The 18,490-nt window shown below is 32.1% G+C and overlaps 2 protein-coding genes across 3 annotated transcripts; one reads left to right on the forward strand and one right to left on the reverse strand.

Moving 5' to 3' along the window:
* Nucleotides 1-1,696: 1,696 nt before the first annotated feature.
* On the reverse strand, nt 1,697-5,346 carry LOC132704161 (UBX domain-containing protein 1). Of its 2 annotated transcripts, XM_060673988.1 has the most exons (5): nt 5,164-5,345; nt 4,854-5,107; nt 4,203-4,805; nt 1,842-1,923; nt 1,697-1,783 (listed from the first exon to the last, which is right to left on the reverse strand). In XM_060673988.1, the coding sequence occupies exons 1-4, from the start codon at nt 5,214-5,216 to the stop codon at nt 1,883-1,885; spliced, it is 951 nt and encodes a 316-aa protein (XP_060529971.1). In that variant the 5' UTR covers nt 5,217-5,345; the 3' UTR covers nt 1,697-1,783; nt 1,842-1,882. The 2 variants fall into 2 exon arrangements, with proteins under 2 accessions (XP_060529971.1, XP_060529970.1); XM_060673987.1 differs by lacking the exon at nt 1,697-1,783 and having other exon boundaries at nt 1,785-1,923; nt 5,164-5,346.
* Nucleotides 5,347-5,605: 259 nt separating this feature from the next.
* Nucleotides 5,606-11,480, forward strand: LOC132704164 (probable ATP-dependent RNA helicase DDX28). The gene is made up of 7 exons (XM_060673990.1): nt 5,606-5,642; nt 6,375-6,475; nt 6,526-6,863; nt 6,910-7,080; nt 7,230-7,483; nt 10,409-10,622; nt 10,674-11,480. Exons 3-7 carry the CDS (start codon nt 6,618-6,620, stop codon nt 10,770-10,772), a joined length of 984 nt encoding a protein of 327 aa, XP_060529973.1. The 5' UTR covers nt 5,606-5,642; nt 6,375-6,475; nt 6,526-6,617; the 3' UTR covers nt 10,773-11,480.
* The last annotated feature ends 7,010 nt before the right edge of the window (nt 11,481-18,490 follow it).

Consider the following 18,490-nt stretch of genomic DNA (forward strand, 5'->3'; position numbering starts at 1 on the left):
TTTCAAGCTGGTCATATTAATTTTTATGCTTTCAGAACTTAAATTTTATGTTCCAAACTACTCGGTGCTTATTCACGAAACGACTCAACCAAAAACATTTGAACGAAAATGTTAAACAAAAGACAGTTTGATACAAAACTTGTTTGTAATTGAACAGGGTATTATTAAACACTTAGGAAGAATATTATTCACGCAGTACCTACATAAAATAGGAGCAATAGCTCGACCATAGGCAATTTTTTAAATAAAATATACTTTGTTGTTACTCTACTACCAAATAATGTGCAAACTAGTCATATATTTGGAATTACTTTGACGTAGGACGAACATAGTTATTTTGGCAGTTGTTGAAATCTGGGATTCAAACAAACTGATTAGCCAATGAGTTTATATTATTGTATCAGCTTTTAAGTGATTTGTAATTATTGGAGACTATTAAATAGAGTTCATAATGATTTAACAATAGTATATAAGCAGTACTTTGTAAATATTAAAATGGGTTATGACACAAAGAATTACAGAGATCTTTAATGGATATTAAAGTATAACCTATAAATATTAATAATTAATAAGTTTTCATCTAATCAATTATCTACACTGTTTATTTGAGAGGGCCATAGTAGGAGTGTCTCAATGTTAGTACCTCACCTTTCAAGTTTAGTTGTAACTCCAGTTTTGATACTGGCCTGATTCTGTTTTAACTGTGATTTTTTATTTCTTACATTGTTTGTTCTCACTAGTGATTAATTAATAATATAATAATGAAATGTTTGTATTAATTAGGTTAGAATTTTTATATAATATAATTTGTCAATGAGAGAGAACCTACAATATATTAGCTAAATGTCAGTACATTTCTAAAATTGATACATCAATTCTAATTTTTTTTTGTCGCAGTAAATGTTAAATTCTTATTTATATGATAAAACTATAAAAAATGACACTCTTTTGGTTACTCTTTGAAGGTAACACTGAATTCTGGTTCAATAAGTTTTGTCCATAAAATTTAATGACTTTGAATTTGAATTTATATGACTCGAGGGCCATCTTTGCTTGAGATCTATGAAACGTCTAGTGAATCATGTTAAAAGTACTTCATCTGAGTACGGTTTATAAACATGGAGTTGATAAAATAGTGCAGAGTTTATATGATTTTGGAACTCAAATTTATTTTGTCAGCACTGTGGAACAGAAAATTTGACATTTGTTTATCGTTGTTGACACTTTGAAGCGGTGGCGAAATCCCTTCAGGCTTTTATTTTTACACTAAAATATGTGAATTCTAGACCCGAATTACAAATTTACGAACTGCATTAAATAGTCCTAGTAATTACAAATTGAAACATCCAAACGTCGGTAGTTACCAAACAAAATGGCTGATGCTACGTCGTCACTAATATGGCTTATTATTTATTCAATTAGATACTCTAAAAACAAATTGGATAATGGAGTATTGAAAATATTTAAGCCGATTCGAAGAATCTGCCACCAGTCTTCTGTATTACTGTGTTATTTTCAACAATCGGGCAGCTATATGTAAATTGTGCTGATCATCAGATAAGGGTTGTGAACCATTCTAGTTCTAAATTTATTGAGGTGTATATAATTTTAATTTATGAGATACTTGGGAGTGTGTCCCTTAGTTGTACAATATACCATATTTCTGTTCCGTTAGGAAATAAAGGGAATATTTAAATGGAAACCCGATGTTTTATTTCGTCATTTGTGCTCCCGCTAGGTAGTTACACAACAAAGAAAATACACTAAGAATTCTTTAGCAACCCTGAAGCATAAAAATATTTTAAACGGAAATTTATTTATACAAGTAAAGGTTAACTCACTTATAACGAACGAGTATGGACCGATTTGAGTAAGAGTTAGGCTAAGATTTCAACACATTAAGAGTAGCAGAAGGGGCCAAACCTGAAACAAATAAATGCATTTATTTTACAGAAAACTTTAAACTACAGAACAAAACAATTCAATAAATATTGATATGGTGAAATAAAACTGACATCTGATAATTACTTTAGCTCCAGTTTAGGGACTAAGAACAAATTCTAACTTATCTCCATTCAAATGTTAAATATTCGACAAGACATGATTTGCGAATTCAGAGTACATCTACGTGAATTTAAAGGAAATAGGTTCACCTCGGCTACTGACAAGTCAAAATCTAATTATAAATAATCATGTAAAGCCTGACTTACAAAAACCAATGTAACCTTTAAATTTTAGCATTGAAGATGATTGAAATATATTAGACGGTTTTGAGGAAATATTTCAAAGTTTCGTTCTTCAGTCCAGCATTGTTAAATTTAATATTTTTTATGTTATTATATAGAGTGACCCAAAAACATGAAAAGTACCAAAGTTGTATTTTTTTAAATTTAATGAGTTGGACATTATTACAGTTAGGATAAGTTTAACCACCTAAACCTTATGGTTTTTTAAATACATTCAATTTTGCGAAAACCAAAACAATACAAATAAACAAACAAAATAATTGATGAAGTTTTGGTTAGTTGTTGCACTTATCAAATTTGTATAATTCCAACCAACAACAGCCTTAAGACTTGAATTAGGACAATAGACCATCAACTGGCCACGAGAGCCTTATCCAATTTGTCAAAAGTTGTTATATTTGTTGTTTTTTTTTTCATAATTTATATTTATATAACCAAGAGTACATTTTACCTAAATTTGTAAATGGGACAGTAAAATAATATTGAATAGAGGGGGCAAGGAAGGGGAAATTCCACTCAGAGTGACAGTATCTGGAAGGAGTGTACCAAAGGGAAGTGTCCTGGGGCCGCTTCTTTTTCTGACTTTTATTGATGACATAAAAAGTACTCCCCTGAATATATTGGGCATCATTATTTGCAGATGATATTGCTGTTGTTGTGACAAGCTCTAATATTCATCAGTTGAGTTCTTGCACATCTGATAGTACAAGGAGGGCGCCGTTCTTCAGAAAATGAAAATGGCCTAGCTTTGAATATAACTAAAACTGAGTCTTATAAACAGCAGATTTAAGCACTAAAATCCAATAAACTTAGATTTTAACCTGTCTTGGGAGTCATACAGAAATTCTGTAAATAGGGGAGGTAATGATGATTGCCCAAAAATGAATCATAAAACCAATAACATTTAAAAAGAGTGACTTTTCTGTAGACACCTCTTCAGAGAGCTAAAGATACTTACCGTAATTTTATTATGTTTTGCATGGAGCACTTTTGTAAAAAATAATGTACATAATTTTTTTTTGACATCTGCCAAAGTAACAATTATATTATTAGATCACTAAATCACTTGCGAGTTTCGCAGCATGGGTTGACTCATACCATAAATATTACTAAAGAAAGCAAATTTGAAAACTCACTAAAAAAAATTATTAGTAGGTAAAACAATATGTAGGTAAAACAATATATCCCTTGGAGGAGTTCTTTCAAAACAACTGGGTATAAGTGAAGGAAATTTTATATTTTATCTTATTATGTAGTTTCTGTATTGTATTTATTTCTAGGCCTTTTGAAGAAACATGTTTTTTAGGTGCCAATATTGTTGCGAATTTGATTATTTATTTATTGTGAATATCAGGGACAGAAATAATAAATAAAAATACCCAATTTAATTTTCCATCTGGTGTTGACCTAAAATATATGACATTCTATTTTAATTAAACGAGTTTTTTATGTTAAGACATACTGATTATTTAACCACATTTTTTAGATACTTCTGAGCAGGTAAAAATTTCACAGGTGCGACATAAAACTTCATCAATTGGTAAGCTTCATTATCAATTTGGATTAAAAAAAAAAAAAAGAAAACACCAGCTGAAATATAGATACCCCATTTGCGCAAAATTGAAGAAATTTCAAAAACCACGAGATTTAGGTGTATTAAAGTTTAATTAAACCCAACTTAATTTTGATCACTCAAAGGAAAACCCCATATACCTACCAGAGATATACAGGCATTTTTGCAGCAGTATTTTCTCAAAATATACCTAGATTTCTTTAAATGATCTGAGGAAACGAGTAACTTTACATTGCGCCGTTTTGAGACACCCTGCATTAATATGGAAATATTTTTAAAATTTAACCTTAATGAGTCCTTCCTTTAAAATTTAATTCCTTTTACTACTCCAAGATTTCTAGCTGCGAAATTAAAAGAACAGACATTTATGAAAACCTGCTTACCTAAGCTTTCCAAAGGTTTGTCATAATCTTCTTCGGAAAACACTCTTTTCGGATATGAAGTAATCAACTTAAATGGCGCCTTCTCATCTGTTCTATTAATTTCTATAAACAATTTCACAGCCGACAGGGGCTCTTTCAAGCCAAAATTTTGAGTCAATGTTTTTCCATCTGTCAGCCTGATCTGCAATCTAACTTCAGTGCAATTTGATGGCGGTTTGTTCTCCACAGGCCTGACAGAAATGGGCTGAGTCTGGGAAGGTTCGGGCATTGGACTGCCAGAAAATTTTGCTTTCCGAGCCAATTTATCCTGTTCAATTTGTTCTTTTACCCTTTGCCTAGCAAGTCGCTCCTCCTCCTTTGCCCTTTTCCGCTGCTCAATAATTTTTTTCATCTCTAGTTCATCTTGTTTTTTTTTCGCCTCCAGTAGCTCTTTGCCAGATCTGATCCTAGCCTTTTCCCGTAGAAGCGCCTCTTCCTTTTCCCTCTGCTCCCGCTCAAGTCGCCGCTGTTTAAGCTTAGCTTCGATTTTCGCCAGCTGCTCTTTTTTCTCTTCTTCTGTCAGAGGTTTTTTTTCCTCTGTTGACTCAGAAAAATTCTCGTGTCCTTAAAACACATAATCAACTACAGCAATGATGCACATTGATGTTTTACCTGATTTAGAGGCATGAAATTCGACTTCCTGATTGCTTTTGAACAATTTTCCACAATCATCACATCTAATAGACTTGGGTGCTTGGTTCTGGGTAGATTCGGAGGAATTTTGTTCTGGTTGTTCAACCAATGAGAGGGGATTTGGTTCTTGGAAGCCCCCTTCATGACCGGCGTCTGTGTCTTCCTCGTGTGATAGCAGCCATTCCATAATAGCCTGCATGTCTTGGGACCCAGTCTTTGCCACCGCCAGTTCGCTATAACATCTCAACATATTAGGTCCCCAATTGATGCTTACGGCGAAACTTCTTACGCTCGTTCCCTGGAAAATCCCATTTCCATCACGGTCAATATTACGTCCGGCATTTCGATAATTTGGATTAATCTTGCTTATGTTTTATTTTATGACGGTTTTTTAGTTCATTTGTCCCAGATAACTACGATCATTCGACCATGGGAAGAAATAGTTGAAATTGTCATGCATGGAGAAATTATGCATGTATGAACAAACTGACCAAAGGCACAGAATCGGTTTTTACCTTTTGGCCTCAATGTTTGATTTCTGTAACTGTAAACTTAAGACTTATTACTTGGTCTAGAGTTGTAAACAAAAGAGAATAGTAAAGTTGTTACTTCCCATAAGCGCTGCTTTTTTTTATGAACAAATGCAAACTAAACATTTAATAGTTATTAATTTATTTATTAAATACAAACACCGTACGCAGAGGACATATAGCAGATAAGTTACCTGCTTATAATACATTTTCCTAAACCTGCAAAGTACATCTCATGGTACAGTCCTCAATTGTTTTTTTTTTGTAAATTATTATCAAATATGTCTGCAAATCCGTAAGAATATCGTTTGTCACAATCATCATTCAAAAAAAAGGACGATATTGTTTGGATCTACACTAAATTTTTGTTTAATACGTTAAAGTATATAAAATAATATTGTTTAAAATACATTATAAATATATCAAAACTTGATATTTTCTTCTTTGTACAATAGATTTGAATTTAAAGACTTATTTCATCGATGTGTATGAAATATTATATTATTATATGTGATGCATATATCTAAACCTGGACTCGTCTACTTTGGTATAGTGGTCGAGCAGTCGAGCCTATTTAAGCGCGGTGTTCGCGAATAGTACTCTGTATTTTGTTCCACTGTGAGGTTAAAACCAAACAGCAAAGCCTTAGTACATCAAAGTTAATTTTGGGTGGGGTTAGTTAAATTATGTCGGTAAACATTTTTGGGCGCCATATATCCAAATTCAGTCCCTTTCTCGTTGATCAAACATTCAAATACTCTACGGCTTTGCCTAAATCAAAATGTAACAGAGGTCCTTTGTTAATTACTTGTAAACGACGGGATCTAGATTATTATTATGGAACAGTTTACGACAAGTTAAAAGAAGTGCCACTGGCCTCCAAAGGATGGACCCATAACAAGTCAAAGGGGGATTACTTTACCATTTTACCATTGCTAGATGAAAATTTAGATAATACTAGATCTTTTAGGGACTTCAGTATACCTAATGAAGTTATTGAGGCTCTCAAATCACAAGGTATATATGCGGCTACAGAATTTCAGTCCAGAGCTATTCCTACAATTCAGACTGGTAGTACTTTATTCCTTTATTTCTAACCACACTGATTTCGGTATTTTCAGGTGTTCATACCCTCCTTGCGGCAGAAACGGGATGTGGTAAGACAATATCTTACTTATTGCCTTTGATCCAAGGTGCATTGCAAATAAAATCAATGAATGATGTGGGTATGAATAGTCCAAAAATTGTTATTTTGGTGCCTAACAGGGAATTGGCTTATCAAATTGGAGAAGCTGCTACAATTTTAAGCAGTCCTGTAGGACTTAATGTTCGAATAGTAGTGGGAGGAAGAACTAAAAAAATGATGGTCAACCCAGTCTTTGAGGATGTGGATATTTTAGTGTCAACACCTGGTGTTCTTGGAAAACTATCTACAGTTGGAGTTTACAGATTGAGTGATGTAAGTTATTCGATTATCTAATTAGCAAATTGACTTTTAATTGTAGGTAAGGTGGGTTGTTTTTGATGAGGCTGACACATTATTAGATGACTCATTTATAGAGAGGGTAGAAACATTAATTAAGAAAATGTCTCAAGCTCAACTTATTTTAGTCTCTGCCACTTTACCAAGAAAAGTGCCTGATTGTTTGGCCCCATATGAAGCTACTATGGAACAGGTATGCATGTTGTATTTTTTATTAGCGAATAAATTATTAATGTAGATGATTGGCCATAATAAGTTAACTTGTTAAACTCGCAATTGAAAACTAAAGAATAAACTTGCCGCGATTGTTATATCAATTGTAATAAACAAATTTGCAATTAGGTTCTGTCACCTAGACTTCACAAACCTCTCCTAAACATCACACAGAAATTTTTAAGGACCCTAAAGTCAACAAGACCATCTCATCTATTGCAAATTGCCAAGAATAACAAGGACCCTATGTTAATTTTCACAAATAGGAGTCCAACTAATCATTGGGTTGCTTTGTTCCTTCGAGAAAATGGTATTCCCTGTGCCAACATAAATGGTGATCAGAATTATGCTGTACGGATCGAGCAGTGGAACCAGTTTGTAAGGTTAGTTTTATTTGTTTATTAGGTATATCTGCTTACAGACGTGGCATTTTCAAAATTATACATATACTAATTAGTAGCATATTACCATTATTGTGTTCCTTCTTTTCACGTTATAAGGATAATACCCACCTTAAAAGGACTAAAAAAATAAACAGACAAGTTTGTGGTGATTAAGGTAAAAGACAGATAAAATGTCATGCGCAAGTTAACTGTTTTCAATTTCAACCATGTTGTGGGAATTGTAACAAAACGATCCCAAGTGTGGTTAGTTTTTGTTTTGTTCTGTGTCGTTTTGTTTAGAGCATATTTTATTCACTGCAATTGAGTGTGATCTTTCCATGACCCGTTCAAGGCCATAACAAAGACACTAAGTGTTATTGCTTTAATTGTTTCAAAATTTTGGATAAATCAATTCTCAACATCAATTTCAAAAGTAATATTAAACAATAATAAAAAAAACAGCATCCCACCCTAAGCGGAAATCGTGGAAAAATATGAAGTAAAAATGCATAATAGGTTTACTCAATCTTCGGGTGATAAATGTTTAGAACAAATTACATTTCTTTTTTAATCAGTAATAGCGAAATTATGACGAAATCAGCGAGCATTTTGATAATTGGTGCATTGGAACCATATTTGGATTATAACAATAACCTGTGTATACCTTTTATCCCGCCAAATCTCTTCAGTTTTTTTTTATGGCTTCTGATCTATAAACTTAAATTTTCTGAACTTTTTTCTCGCACTGGGCTCTACACCACTGTAGCATACTCGATAATAGAATGTGGAGTTAATAGGATTTTACTATAACCTAATTTTTTTAGTGTATTAAATATTTTAAATATTAAATATGTGTAGGTTGTCATGAAATATCTCCAGAATGTCAATAATTTAATAATGTATGCATACAGAACAAATAGAGTTGTAGTATTGTTAATTGTTGTCTAATTTAAAAATCTAAAAAATTATGTAGTGGCATGTTTTGGGAAAATACTAAAATTTATTGAGGATCTATTAGCGGCCTTTTTGGTAGTTGAATTCTGGAAGGTCATTAGTTAAAAGCGAGTTTTAAATAAATAAAGTTAAAGAGGCTATTGTGTTTTCTGTAGACTTACCTTGCCTGAATCCATATTGATTTTTATTTAATATTTTGTTTTCCTTTAGTAACTGGACTAATTTATACCTTTATTGATCAACAGTGCATCAATTACAGATAAAAAATCTTAAAAATATTAATAATATGTAATATACCATAGTATTACTATTGTTATCCTGCAAATCTCATCCCAGGTGATACCTACCAAAAGGAATCGAAATATAGACAACAAAGACAAAAAAATAAATCTAAGGTATTTCAAAGAAACTTCCACTGTAATATTACACTACTTCTGGATTCATCCTGCGTCGGTTGTTGTTGAGTGGAACTAGCTAACGTTTCGCGAATCATCCGGTTGGTTTCTTCAGAGCTTAACTGAAACTGGCTCGAATTTTACTCTTTATATATATTGTCTCGGATGACTGATTCTCTATGTAAAGAACTGAGTCGCGTTTAAGATTAATTTTAGTTGCTTATAGATTTCTATAAATTCTCGGAAACTGAAACTGGCTCGCAAAACCAGATTTACCACTTCTCCAAAAATCTCTCAACATCTTAGATCTGTGAAAGACAAGATTCCATTTGAGATGCCAGAGACTGGACGAAAAATATCAACTAGGCTCAAAGAACATGAAAGAGCCTTAAGACTAACAAATAAACTTATCAGCAGTTGCCGAACACAATCACATAAAATTTTATTCTTTCCTCACCTTTCTTATGAAAGTGTTAAAAATGGAGAGTGGCCTCCCGTGACTGTGTTTTGATCGCCAGCTATCTCTGATCAATAACACAAGGCACACCAAATTCAACTGGTCATGTGAGATTAGAGAGCTGTTTCATGAGTTGCGTTATGGGTTGGGTGAGTGGTGGAGCAATCCATTATATATCACTCTATGATTTCAAAATAATGACATCTTAGAATGTTTTAAAACAAAACTTTTTGAAGCAGATCTCAGCATTGCAGTCCCTTCAAACTACACGAATTTTTAATCAAGCAATGGTTATTTTAAAACTTATCGCACAAATAAGATTCGATAATAACATTTTTCTGAAACGCTGCGCTTCATTAAACTTGATCAGATCTGCTATGTATGTAACGCTAGTGAAAGGTTACAACCTGAGTTGTGGTTAATTTTGCTTAGTTGCTTATAGATTTCTATAGATTCTTAGATTTTTCGTTTGTAGAAGAATTGATTTTATGGAAGAATTTTAGTTTTATCGAATAAAATTTGATGATTGTGATTGATCGAAGTCTTAAGGCTCTCTCAAATTTTATTCGATATAACAAAACGATACGAAAAATCCGAGAATTTATAGAAATCTGTAAATAAATAAAATCTATAAGCAACTAAAACTAATCTTAAACGCGACTCAGGTCTTTACCTGGAGAATCAGTCATCCGTGACGATGTTTATGCCCCTCATTTAGCTCCGCCCCCTTCAAACAATATATAAGCAGGTACAGAGTAAAATTCGAGCCAGTTTCAGTGAAGCTCTGAAGAAGCCAACAGGATGATTGGCGAAACGTTAGGTAGTTCGACTCAACAACAACCGACGCAGGAGGAATCTAGAATTTCGTAAATAGTGTTAGAGTAGCCTATGGAAGTTCGTTTTTACTTGTTACATAGTGTGTAGTTTTTATTTGTATCATTTTGTTTATATTTTTTTCTTATTTATTTTATTTACTGTATCCCATAGTGCTTTAGCGTATACGGCATTTTCTGTTCTTTTTTTGTTGATAATAATTACTTTTTGTTGCCTAAGTAGGTCGGTTTAAGTGATTCCTATATCTAGAATAAATAGCATCTAACGTATTAATTATTGTTTTAGCGGTAAGGTAAATATATTGGCAGCTACAGATGTCGGTTCGAGGGGTTTAAATACGGTACAGGTGAAAAGCGTATTGAACTACGATTTTCCGGAATTCGTTGCCGATTACATCCACCGAATAGGCCGTGTTGGACGGATCGGTAGTGCACGCCTCTGCAAAGCAACCAACTTGATTTGGTCCAAGGAGGACGTCAAAATGGTTCAGGATATTGAGGTAATTTTTTTTTTGACATGTCGCGTGGGGTTTACAGTACGTTGTTTCCAGCTGGCCATTAGGAGAAATGAACCGATTTCGAACGTGGATGGAAATACCACCGGTTTATTCCAAAGAAGATTGTTGCAAAGAGTTCGAGATTCCTACTAATAGTAAATTTAAATCAAAGTTCTGTTTTTTATCAATAACGGTAATAAACTTCGTTGTATAAATAATGTCAGGTTTTTGGTAAACAAATGCGTGTGTTCCGGCTTAAAGGGCAGAAAATCTGTGAGCTTTATGTTAGAAAAACATGTTCCTCACCTATGAAGGCAATGTTTCTTTTGGTAAAAATCGGTGAGGGTTTTTTTTTACGCATTTTTATTTTCGGATTTACAATTTAATGAGACCTGCGGAGGGAAAACTATTACCACAGATACCAAAATTGGAAAAGGTAGCATTGTTTTCATACAAGACCCATATCTGCATTGTATGGTTTATGTTATGTTATGAGTCAGTCCGTTTATGGATTCATCCGAGTGTTCAACATTAAAGGAAAAGCTTGCGGTTTGAAATCCAAACAAAACAAATTGCTTTGGTTATTAATGTCGCTCAAGAAACAATAATAATGGTAATAATAATAATACCTTTATTTTCTATACAGGCAAATATATATTGTATAGTCACATAATCAAAAGGTTATGTAAAAGAATTGTTTACTGTGTATAAAGATCTTTGCAGTATATACTGCTTTAATCTTATTTTAAAAGTTGTTAAAGAGTTACATTTTATTTAATCAAGAAGGCGATTAAAGACTTACAGTCCCAGTATACAGTGTGATCTAGACGAAATTTTATATTTGGCAGAATTTTGTTTTGCTGTCTGGTGTTAAAAGAATGAATATCTTTATTTTGAGTAAAGTTGTTTTATTTTTGAATACATACATACTGAGCTAAAGCATAAACAAACTTGCTAAGGCCAGGATATTGTATTTATTAAATAAATTTCTACAAGCGTGAGAGCTCAGTACCCCAGTAATACAATGAATCGCTCTTTTTTGTGCTAAAAACACTTCTATCAATTGTGGAGACCAGCCCCATAGTATTATTCTGTATCGCAGACGAGATTCAATGTGATATAGTAATATATTTTAAATAATTCTGATTCTGTCCATACAGTGCGCAAATTCCTCAGCATGTAAATATTTGAGCTCAACTGAGAAATCAAGAACTTGCATAATACCTAAAAACTTAACACTCTCAGACGAGCTACTGGACAACTATCTATCATCAAAATGGGATTAGAGGATGGTGGAATCATAAAAACGTTGTCTTATAGGCGTTTAAAAACTTACTGTTAAACCAGTTCTTGACGTTGCTCAACATATTGTTGCATGTATTCTGGAATAAAAGATCGCACCTTTCTGAAATGACAGTGTAAGTGACATCAGAAGCACCTAAAATTGATTCCTGTGGAACATCTATATCAATATAAACCCCAGACGAATTAATCTGATGACAGAGATTATCTTTATCATTTAAAAACACTGACGAACTGCTTGTGCTCCTGCAAAAAGGAGTCTATACATTTAAGAACAATATCTGCAATCCCATACAATGACAACTACTATATTATGTAACAGCTATTTGGCCTAAACATAAAAGTATGAGAACGTATAATTGGCTTCTACAGCATAGTTAGATAGAGTCACTAAATACGGACCTAGAATAGAAAGAAATCCTTTTACCTTTGAATCAGTTCTCGAAGTAGGCCCAATTAAAATTACGGCATTAGCATATATAATACTTATGAAATCAAAGTCTAGCTCTGTCAAAAGTAACTAAATCTTTTATACAATAAATAAAATGCCAAGCATTTATTTAGATGACGATAAGGAATATTTTTGGGACTGGTATGGATTTCGACACGTCTGTGATTAAAAAACCCTTTCCAGAACTGTTTTCACTTTTTCTCAACTTTCGTAATTTAACTAATAACAGAACTGCAGAATTTCCTAAATAACATTTCTGCTTATGGCACAAACTAACCAAAACAGACGTCTCGAAATCCATACCAGTCCCAAAAATATTCCTTATCGTCATCTAAATAAATGAAAATCGTAGTGAAATCTAAATTAATCACTGACAATTCGGTTTATTGCCTGACCGTTCTCGCAAATATGACCCTTCCTCGCTGCTTCGCTGGCGGCAGTGATATTCACAACGTGACAATGCATATCGTTTATAGAAAACACTTTTTTGATTAACCAAATGGTTTTCAAGTTACAGCGAGGTAAATGATAACATAAAAATGAGTTTTCAGAGCAAGCGTTTATTCGTTAGAGACTCCCATATAAAATATACAATATATAAAAAAAATGTATTTTAATAAAAAGTTTGAAAAACGGTTTTGTCGATTTAATAGCAGTATAATATAATATAAATAACATAATAATAACCACCCCTGCACAGTTCGATTTTTATACCACCAGTTGATTTTGCATTCTTAGGATATAAGAAATGATAAAAAGTGTTTATTACATTTTAGCAAGAAACTGCAAACGAAAATCCATTTTAATAGACTTTTGCGAGCTTATTAACTCTACTAGCGTTTTTTAAATTTTCAGCCCTTTAGAAAGTAGACTATTTTTATTTATGAACATTTTGGATCCGGTTAAAAACATTATTTTAAGACAAATGCAGTGTACTCAGATTTTTTTTATAGTTCTCCGTTTTGTCATTAATGAATACAACTTCCTTATTTTATATGGCAAGCATCGTTCTGAAATATAGGGCATTTTTTTATTTATTAGTGCACGTGTGTCACTGTCAGTTAACAATATAACTTTTATTCTTTATTCAACTTTGAAATTATGAAGAGCAAGATATGACAAAGTGTTACATTTTGTGAAACGAAAACGCAGAGGTACAACTTTATTTCAATAAATATCCAGGGCAGCGACAACCAGAAATGAAGCTAAGGTAAAATCAAAACCACTTAGATGAGGAACGGAAAATCCGGGAATTGAATATAATTGGAGAAGTATTGCAAAATCCAAGCATATCTTCACGACGCAACAAATGCTGGAAAAATTCACGTTTTGACTACTTCAGAAAAGCAGAAATAAGAAAAGTGCAGCAACTACATGAACATACATCTGGCTTATCGGAAAATGCAATGAAAACATTAATTTTCCCTTGAAGTGATGAAACGAGATTTGAGTGTTCCGAAATATTTAACAGCTATAATTCTTATCGCTGGAGCACCAAAAATTCTCATGCTGTAGTGTATTAAAATCGGCAAGGTCGCTTTGAATTCAATGTATGGGTAGGAATTTTCCCAACGCTAGGATTGTAAGTGAGGTATTAAATGAAGAGTTTGGACAACGTTGAATTGGAACTAGTGGCCTGCGAAATTGTGTGATAACTCCTCTAGATTTTTTTTATGAGGAATATTTAAAGATATAATTTTCTAAACCAAAGCAGAATTAGAGGAAGTCACAAGTCACTTGCGAAGCGTTTGCTTCCATCATTCTTATAGAGTTAGTGAATAGTTGCCATTCAGTAAGAAAAGGAACGTTCAGTCTATAACAAGTATTCAGTTTATTTTGTATTCTAATACTTATTGCGTTTTGTTTACTATAATAATCATATTTATCAATACTAAAAAAAATCCAATTAAAATATTTAAGGGTTTCTTACGTTTCGTGTTTTTCACTTGAATTATTTTAAATTGTCCTTATCTTATCTTGTCCCATTGTTTATAAAATAAAGTAAGCAATGTAAGCCGTAAGCCACATGTAGAAAAAAATTTTGTGAGCTTTCAGTCATCCTGTGACAAGTAAATTGCTGTGACGCAGTGTTTAAAGCAGAGTTCAGCGATTGCGGAACTCTTGTCTATAATGTCTATAATGTATCCGAACATAGCATCTTACACGATATCTACAATCTGCGACCTTATTTTTCTAAATTATAAAAAAATATATTCCAAAGTATTTGCAGCAAAGATTGCATTTTAGCATACGTCAAACCGCCGTTTTCGGGGTATACTTACGGACCCCTAAGCACATTTAGAACTATTGAAAAGATCCTCCTCTTATGAAATTGCAAAAATAGTTATAAATCTTTGGGCTAAAATAGTTCAATCAAAAAATGAATTTAACTATTTTTTTAAAAAATTTTAATAAAAGAGTAGTAATATATTTAATTAACCTCTAGCATAAATTAAGAAAAACAACAACAAACAAAAAATGAACAAATACAAATAAACATAGCCTCAAAATAACCTTTATCAGCATTTACCTATTTAATTGATTTTCCGAATTCTAGGATATTTCAGGCACATTTTATTTTTGACGTTAATGTGCTTAAGCACCTTTTGTCTATAAATAAATTTTTCAAGGTGATCAAGTTGAAGAAAATTTTCTACAATAAAAGTGCTATATTATTATTAAAGACAGAAAAATAATTAAGCCGGCAATATCCAAATTGTATTTACTTCAATAGATGAATCTAAACTATAAATGGATCCTGGATCATATATTTTTGAGCATTTTATTGTTTTTGACCAAAACCAGAGAAGGCTATTACTCCATTCAGGAAGTCACCAGATGCCGTTCGTTACCGGCAAATACGAAATGAATCATTTTCGGTGTATTATGCGCCTAAAATAACGCCTTGAACTAGGCAAAAAATGCTACGTTGCCAGTTTACTACCTCGTAGGAAGTCATAAAGTACTACAACTGGTTTAGCACGGGGATTCAAAGAGAAGTCACTACGTGGGTCAGACATACCAAGATTACATTACGAATTACGAAGCAAGCGCCAAGGATCTACGCCTGAACTAAATTTGATAATGTAGGGATAAATGGCGGACCTTGTGACTTCATGAGAAATTTTTGCAGAAACGTAACGCAAACACGTACATAGGAAACGTAACTTCCGATTTCAAAGTGTGAATGAGAGGAATAATAATTGATAAATCTACCTGAGGCAGTTTTTCTGCTACCAATCCAAAATAATTTCATTTTTGTTAGTTCTAATAACCTTGGTATCTAAGAAGGGGACATACGAGTCCTTCTCAAGTTCATTTGTGAATTCTGGGTTGGTGTTGAAAGAATTAAAAATATTCAAGGTTATAGCTGTTTGGGCATATGGTACCGTGCAAAGAAGATGTCAACATATTTATAAATGAAAGGTAAATTGAAAGGTAATTTGGATATAATTTGATCGAGAAAACGAACCCATTGGAGTACCAAAAATTTGTTTGTAGAATTTTGAATTGAAACTGAAATAAGTGTTATCGAAAATAAATTTTAGTTTTAAAAAATTTGTCTTTGTAAGATTAGTGTGTTCTTTTATCTTCTTCCATTCATTATCCATTTACCAATTCGAGACTAATATTAGTAAAGAGCGATATGACATCCAATGAAATCAAAACATAATTGTCAGGGAGTACGTAACCCTTGATCATGTTGGCAAAGTTAAATGAATCTTTTACATTATAGTCATTTGTGTTTGTAAACGTAGTTTTAAGGATATTAGCGACAAATCTCGAAATTTTGTACGTAACAGCTAACTATTAGTCTCAGGGGAATATATTTTTTATGGATCTTAGGCAAACAGTACAACTTTCGCTACCCGATATCCTTTGAATTCAAATAAGTTTAGTACGGTCGACATAAGAAGAAATTCCAAGTGTTAGTATATATATATATATATATATATATATATATATATATATATATATATATATATATATATATATATATATATATATTCTCACGTATTGATTCACGGATGGAAAAATGTGATGACACTATATTCCGGGATATCATCCGTTCGCTCGTTGAACTCCTTCTGGAATCCTGCATCCGACAGGAATACTGCAAATCCTGCATCCGACTGGAATCGTGCAGACGTTTCGCCAAAATCTCACTTGGCATCTTCAATGCTCGCCTCCGAAAACACTTCGAACACAGTGTTCGAAGTGTTTTCGGGTGTATATATATATATATATATATATATATATATATATATATATATATATATATGTATATATGTATATATATATATATGTATATATATATATATATATATATATATATATATATATATATATATATATATATATATATATATATATATATATATATATATATATATATATATATATATATATATATATATATATATATATATATATATATATATATATATATATATATATATATATATATATATATATATATATATATATATATATATATATATATATATATATATATATATATACATTCTTCCTTTTTATGGACAGGCCATGGAAAATACAGTTTTGGTTAGTTTACTAAATTTACTACAAAAAGTTGGTTACTTGTCAAAATAAACTTGCGGGGTACAAGGACCCAATAAAGACCCTTTGGAGTTGGGGTGTCATGGATTATTTTGGGCACACATGGATTGTGTGATAGGATTGTCCTTATTAAATCATAAATCAAGGCTCTTATGGGAATCGCTTAATAACACCTTTAGTCAAAGATGGGTAGATACCAACGGACCTGTTAGATGGATGTTTTTATGGGTTATAAAACACGATATGACAGCAGAGCAGAACTTCGAGACTTTCAAAAATGAGACCAATGGTTCTTTTTAATGTTAATTCAAAGGATTGTATTTTTTTTTTAATTTTGCATTATAGAAAATGGTATGAGAAAAGGTGCATAGTATTATATATTTTTAAATAAGTAACAAAAAGACAGATTTTATTTTAATTTTTTTACATGTTATTGGTGAATTGTTTTTTGTGTATTGTTCTGTAATTGGTGTACACCTGCTGGGCAATGCTCTTTGGATATTTAAACTTCAAACCCAGCTTAGTTTGTTTATTTTGTTTACATTGCAACTAACCTTTCCTTCTTGAGGAAGCTTAACCGTGAACTTCTTTGAAGAGTGCCATGTTGGATGGGAAATAAATAAAACGCTGGCTAAAAAGATAAAATTTTATAACATATTCGCATTATATATTTAGTACAAAAATTAACAGTCTTTGGAAGGACTAATATCTTATATACACAGTTAACACTAACCTACAGTTAAAATATCTTAAACAGGGTGAAAGAGTCAGGCCGAGATTAGCCAATTTCGTCTTTTTAATTAGTAATATGCAATCGTAAACGTATTAGCTATTTCAAAACACGTTTAGCCAATTCTTTAATTGTTAACAATTGACATTTGACAATTAAGATTTCAGCTGAACGTCTATTTACGAATTAAAGAAATGTAGTGGAGGTAAGAGCGACGAGTTACCTATTAGGAAAACGGATGATGGAAAAAATATTTTCACCTGTCTATCTCCTTATAAATGAATGCAAATGTTATTTTTTTTTAAAGGAAATCAGTGGTCTGATTGTCTATGAACAAATAATATTTTGGTTAATTAGTTCGCCACTGCACTGGTTAAACCGAGAACTTTGTTTTTGTGCTTCAGGAAAAAAAATATTAATATTTTTACTTTTACAGTTTTAATGAAATAACATAACATCCTAACAAGGTAAATAATAAACGATTCTTATTTCAATTTATTTTACTTCATATTTGTACTTCGATATTTTGAAGTATTTTAATAAAACAGATAGGTAATTACTTAAGTAAGAAATAATAATGATAATAATTCTCTGCATGCTATCAAGCGTGAAAACCGTATATCGGATTGAAAGAAAAGACACGTGAAATTTTCACGTCTGCCACTGTTGTGGTACACTAAATAATGCCCAATTTTATTAAATATCTACAAATGGTATACCAAGATATTAAAACATTATATTTGATTTTTGAAAATTTTACCACCCTGTATCTCAAACGTTAAGACATTTAGGACATATGAAGTTTTC

Source organism: Cylas formicarius, unplaced genomic scaffold, assembly GCF_029955315.1.
Source record: "Cylas formicarius isolate icCylForm1 unplaced genomic scaffold, icCylForm1.1 PGA_scaffold_6__28_contigs__length_40554024, whole genome shotgun sequence".
NCBI lineage: Eukaryota > Metazoa > Arthropoda > Insecta > Coleoptera > Brentidae > Cylas > Cylas formicarius.

Bases quoted from the DNA above. Each gene is read 5' to 3' on its own strand.
- LOC132704161 (XM_060673988.1), bottom strand. From the start codon at position 5,216: ATGCCGGACGTAATATTGACCGTGATGGAAATGGGATTTTCCAGGGAA. The intron at 5,108-5,163 runs GTAAGAAGTTTC...GAGATGTTATAG, and splicing joins GGATTTTCCAGGGAACGAGC to CGAACTGGCGGTGGCAAAGA. The intron at 4,806-4,853 runs GTAAAACATCAA...ATGTGTTTTAAG, and splicing joins ATTTCATGCCTCTAAATCAG to GACACGAGAATTTTTCTGAG.
- LOC132704164 (XM_060673990.1), top strand. From the start codon at position 6,618: ATGAATGATGTGGGTATGAATAGTCCAAAAATTGTTATTTTGGTGCCT. The intron at 7,081-7,229 runs GTATGCATGTTG...ATTTGCAATTAG, and splicing joins ATGAAGCTACTATGGAACAG to GTTCTGTCACCTAGACTTCA. The intron at 7,484-10,408 runs GTTAGTTTTATT...TTATTGTTTTAG, and splicing joins CAGTGGAACCAGTTTGTAAG to CGGTAAGGTAAATATATTGG.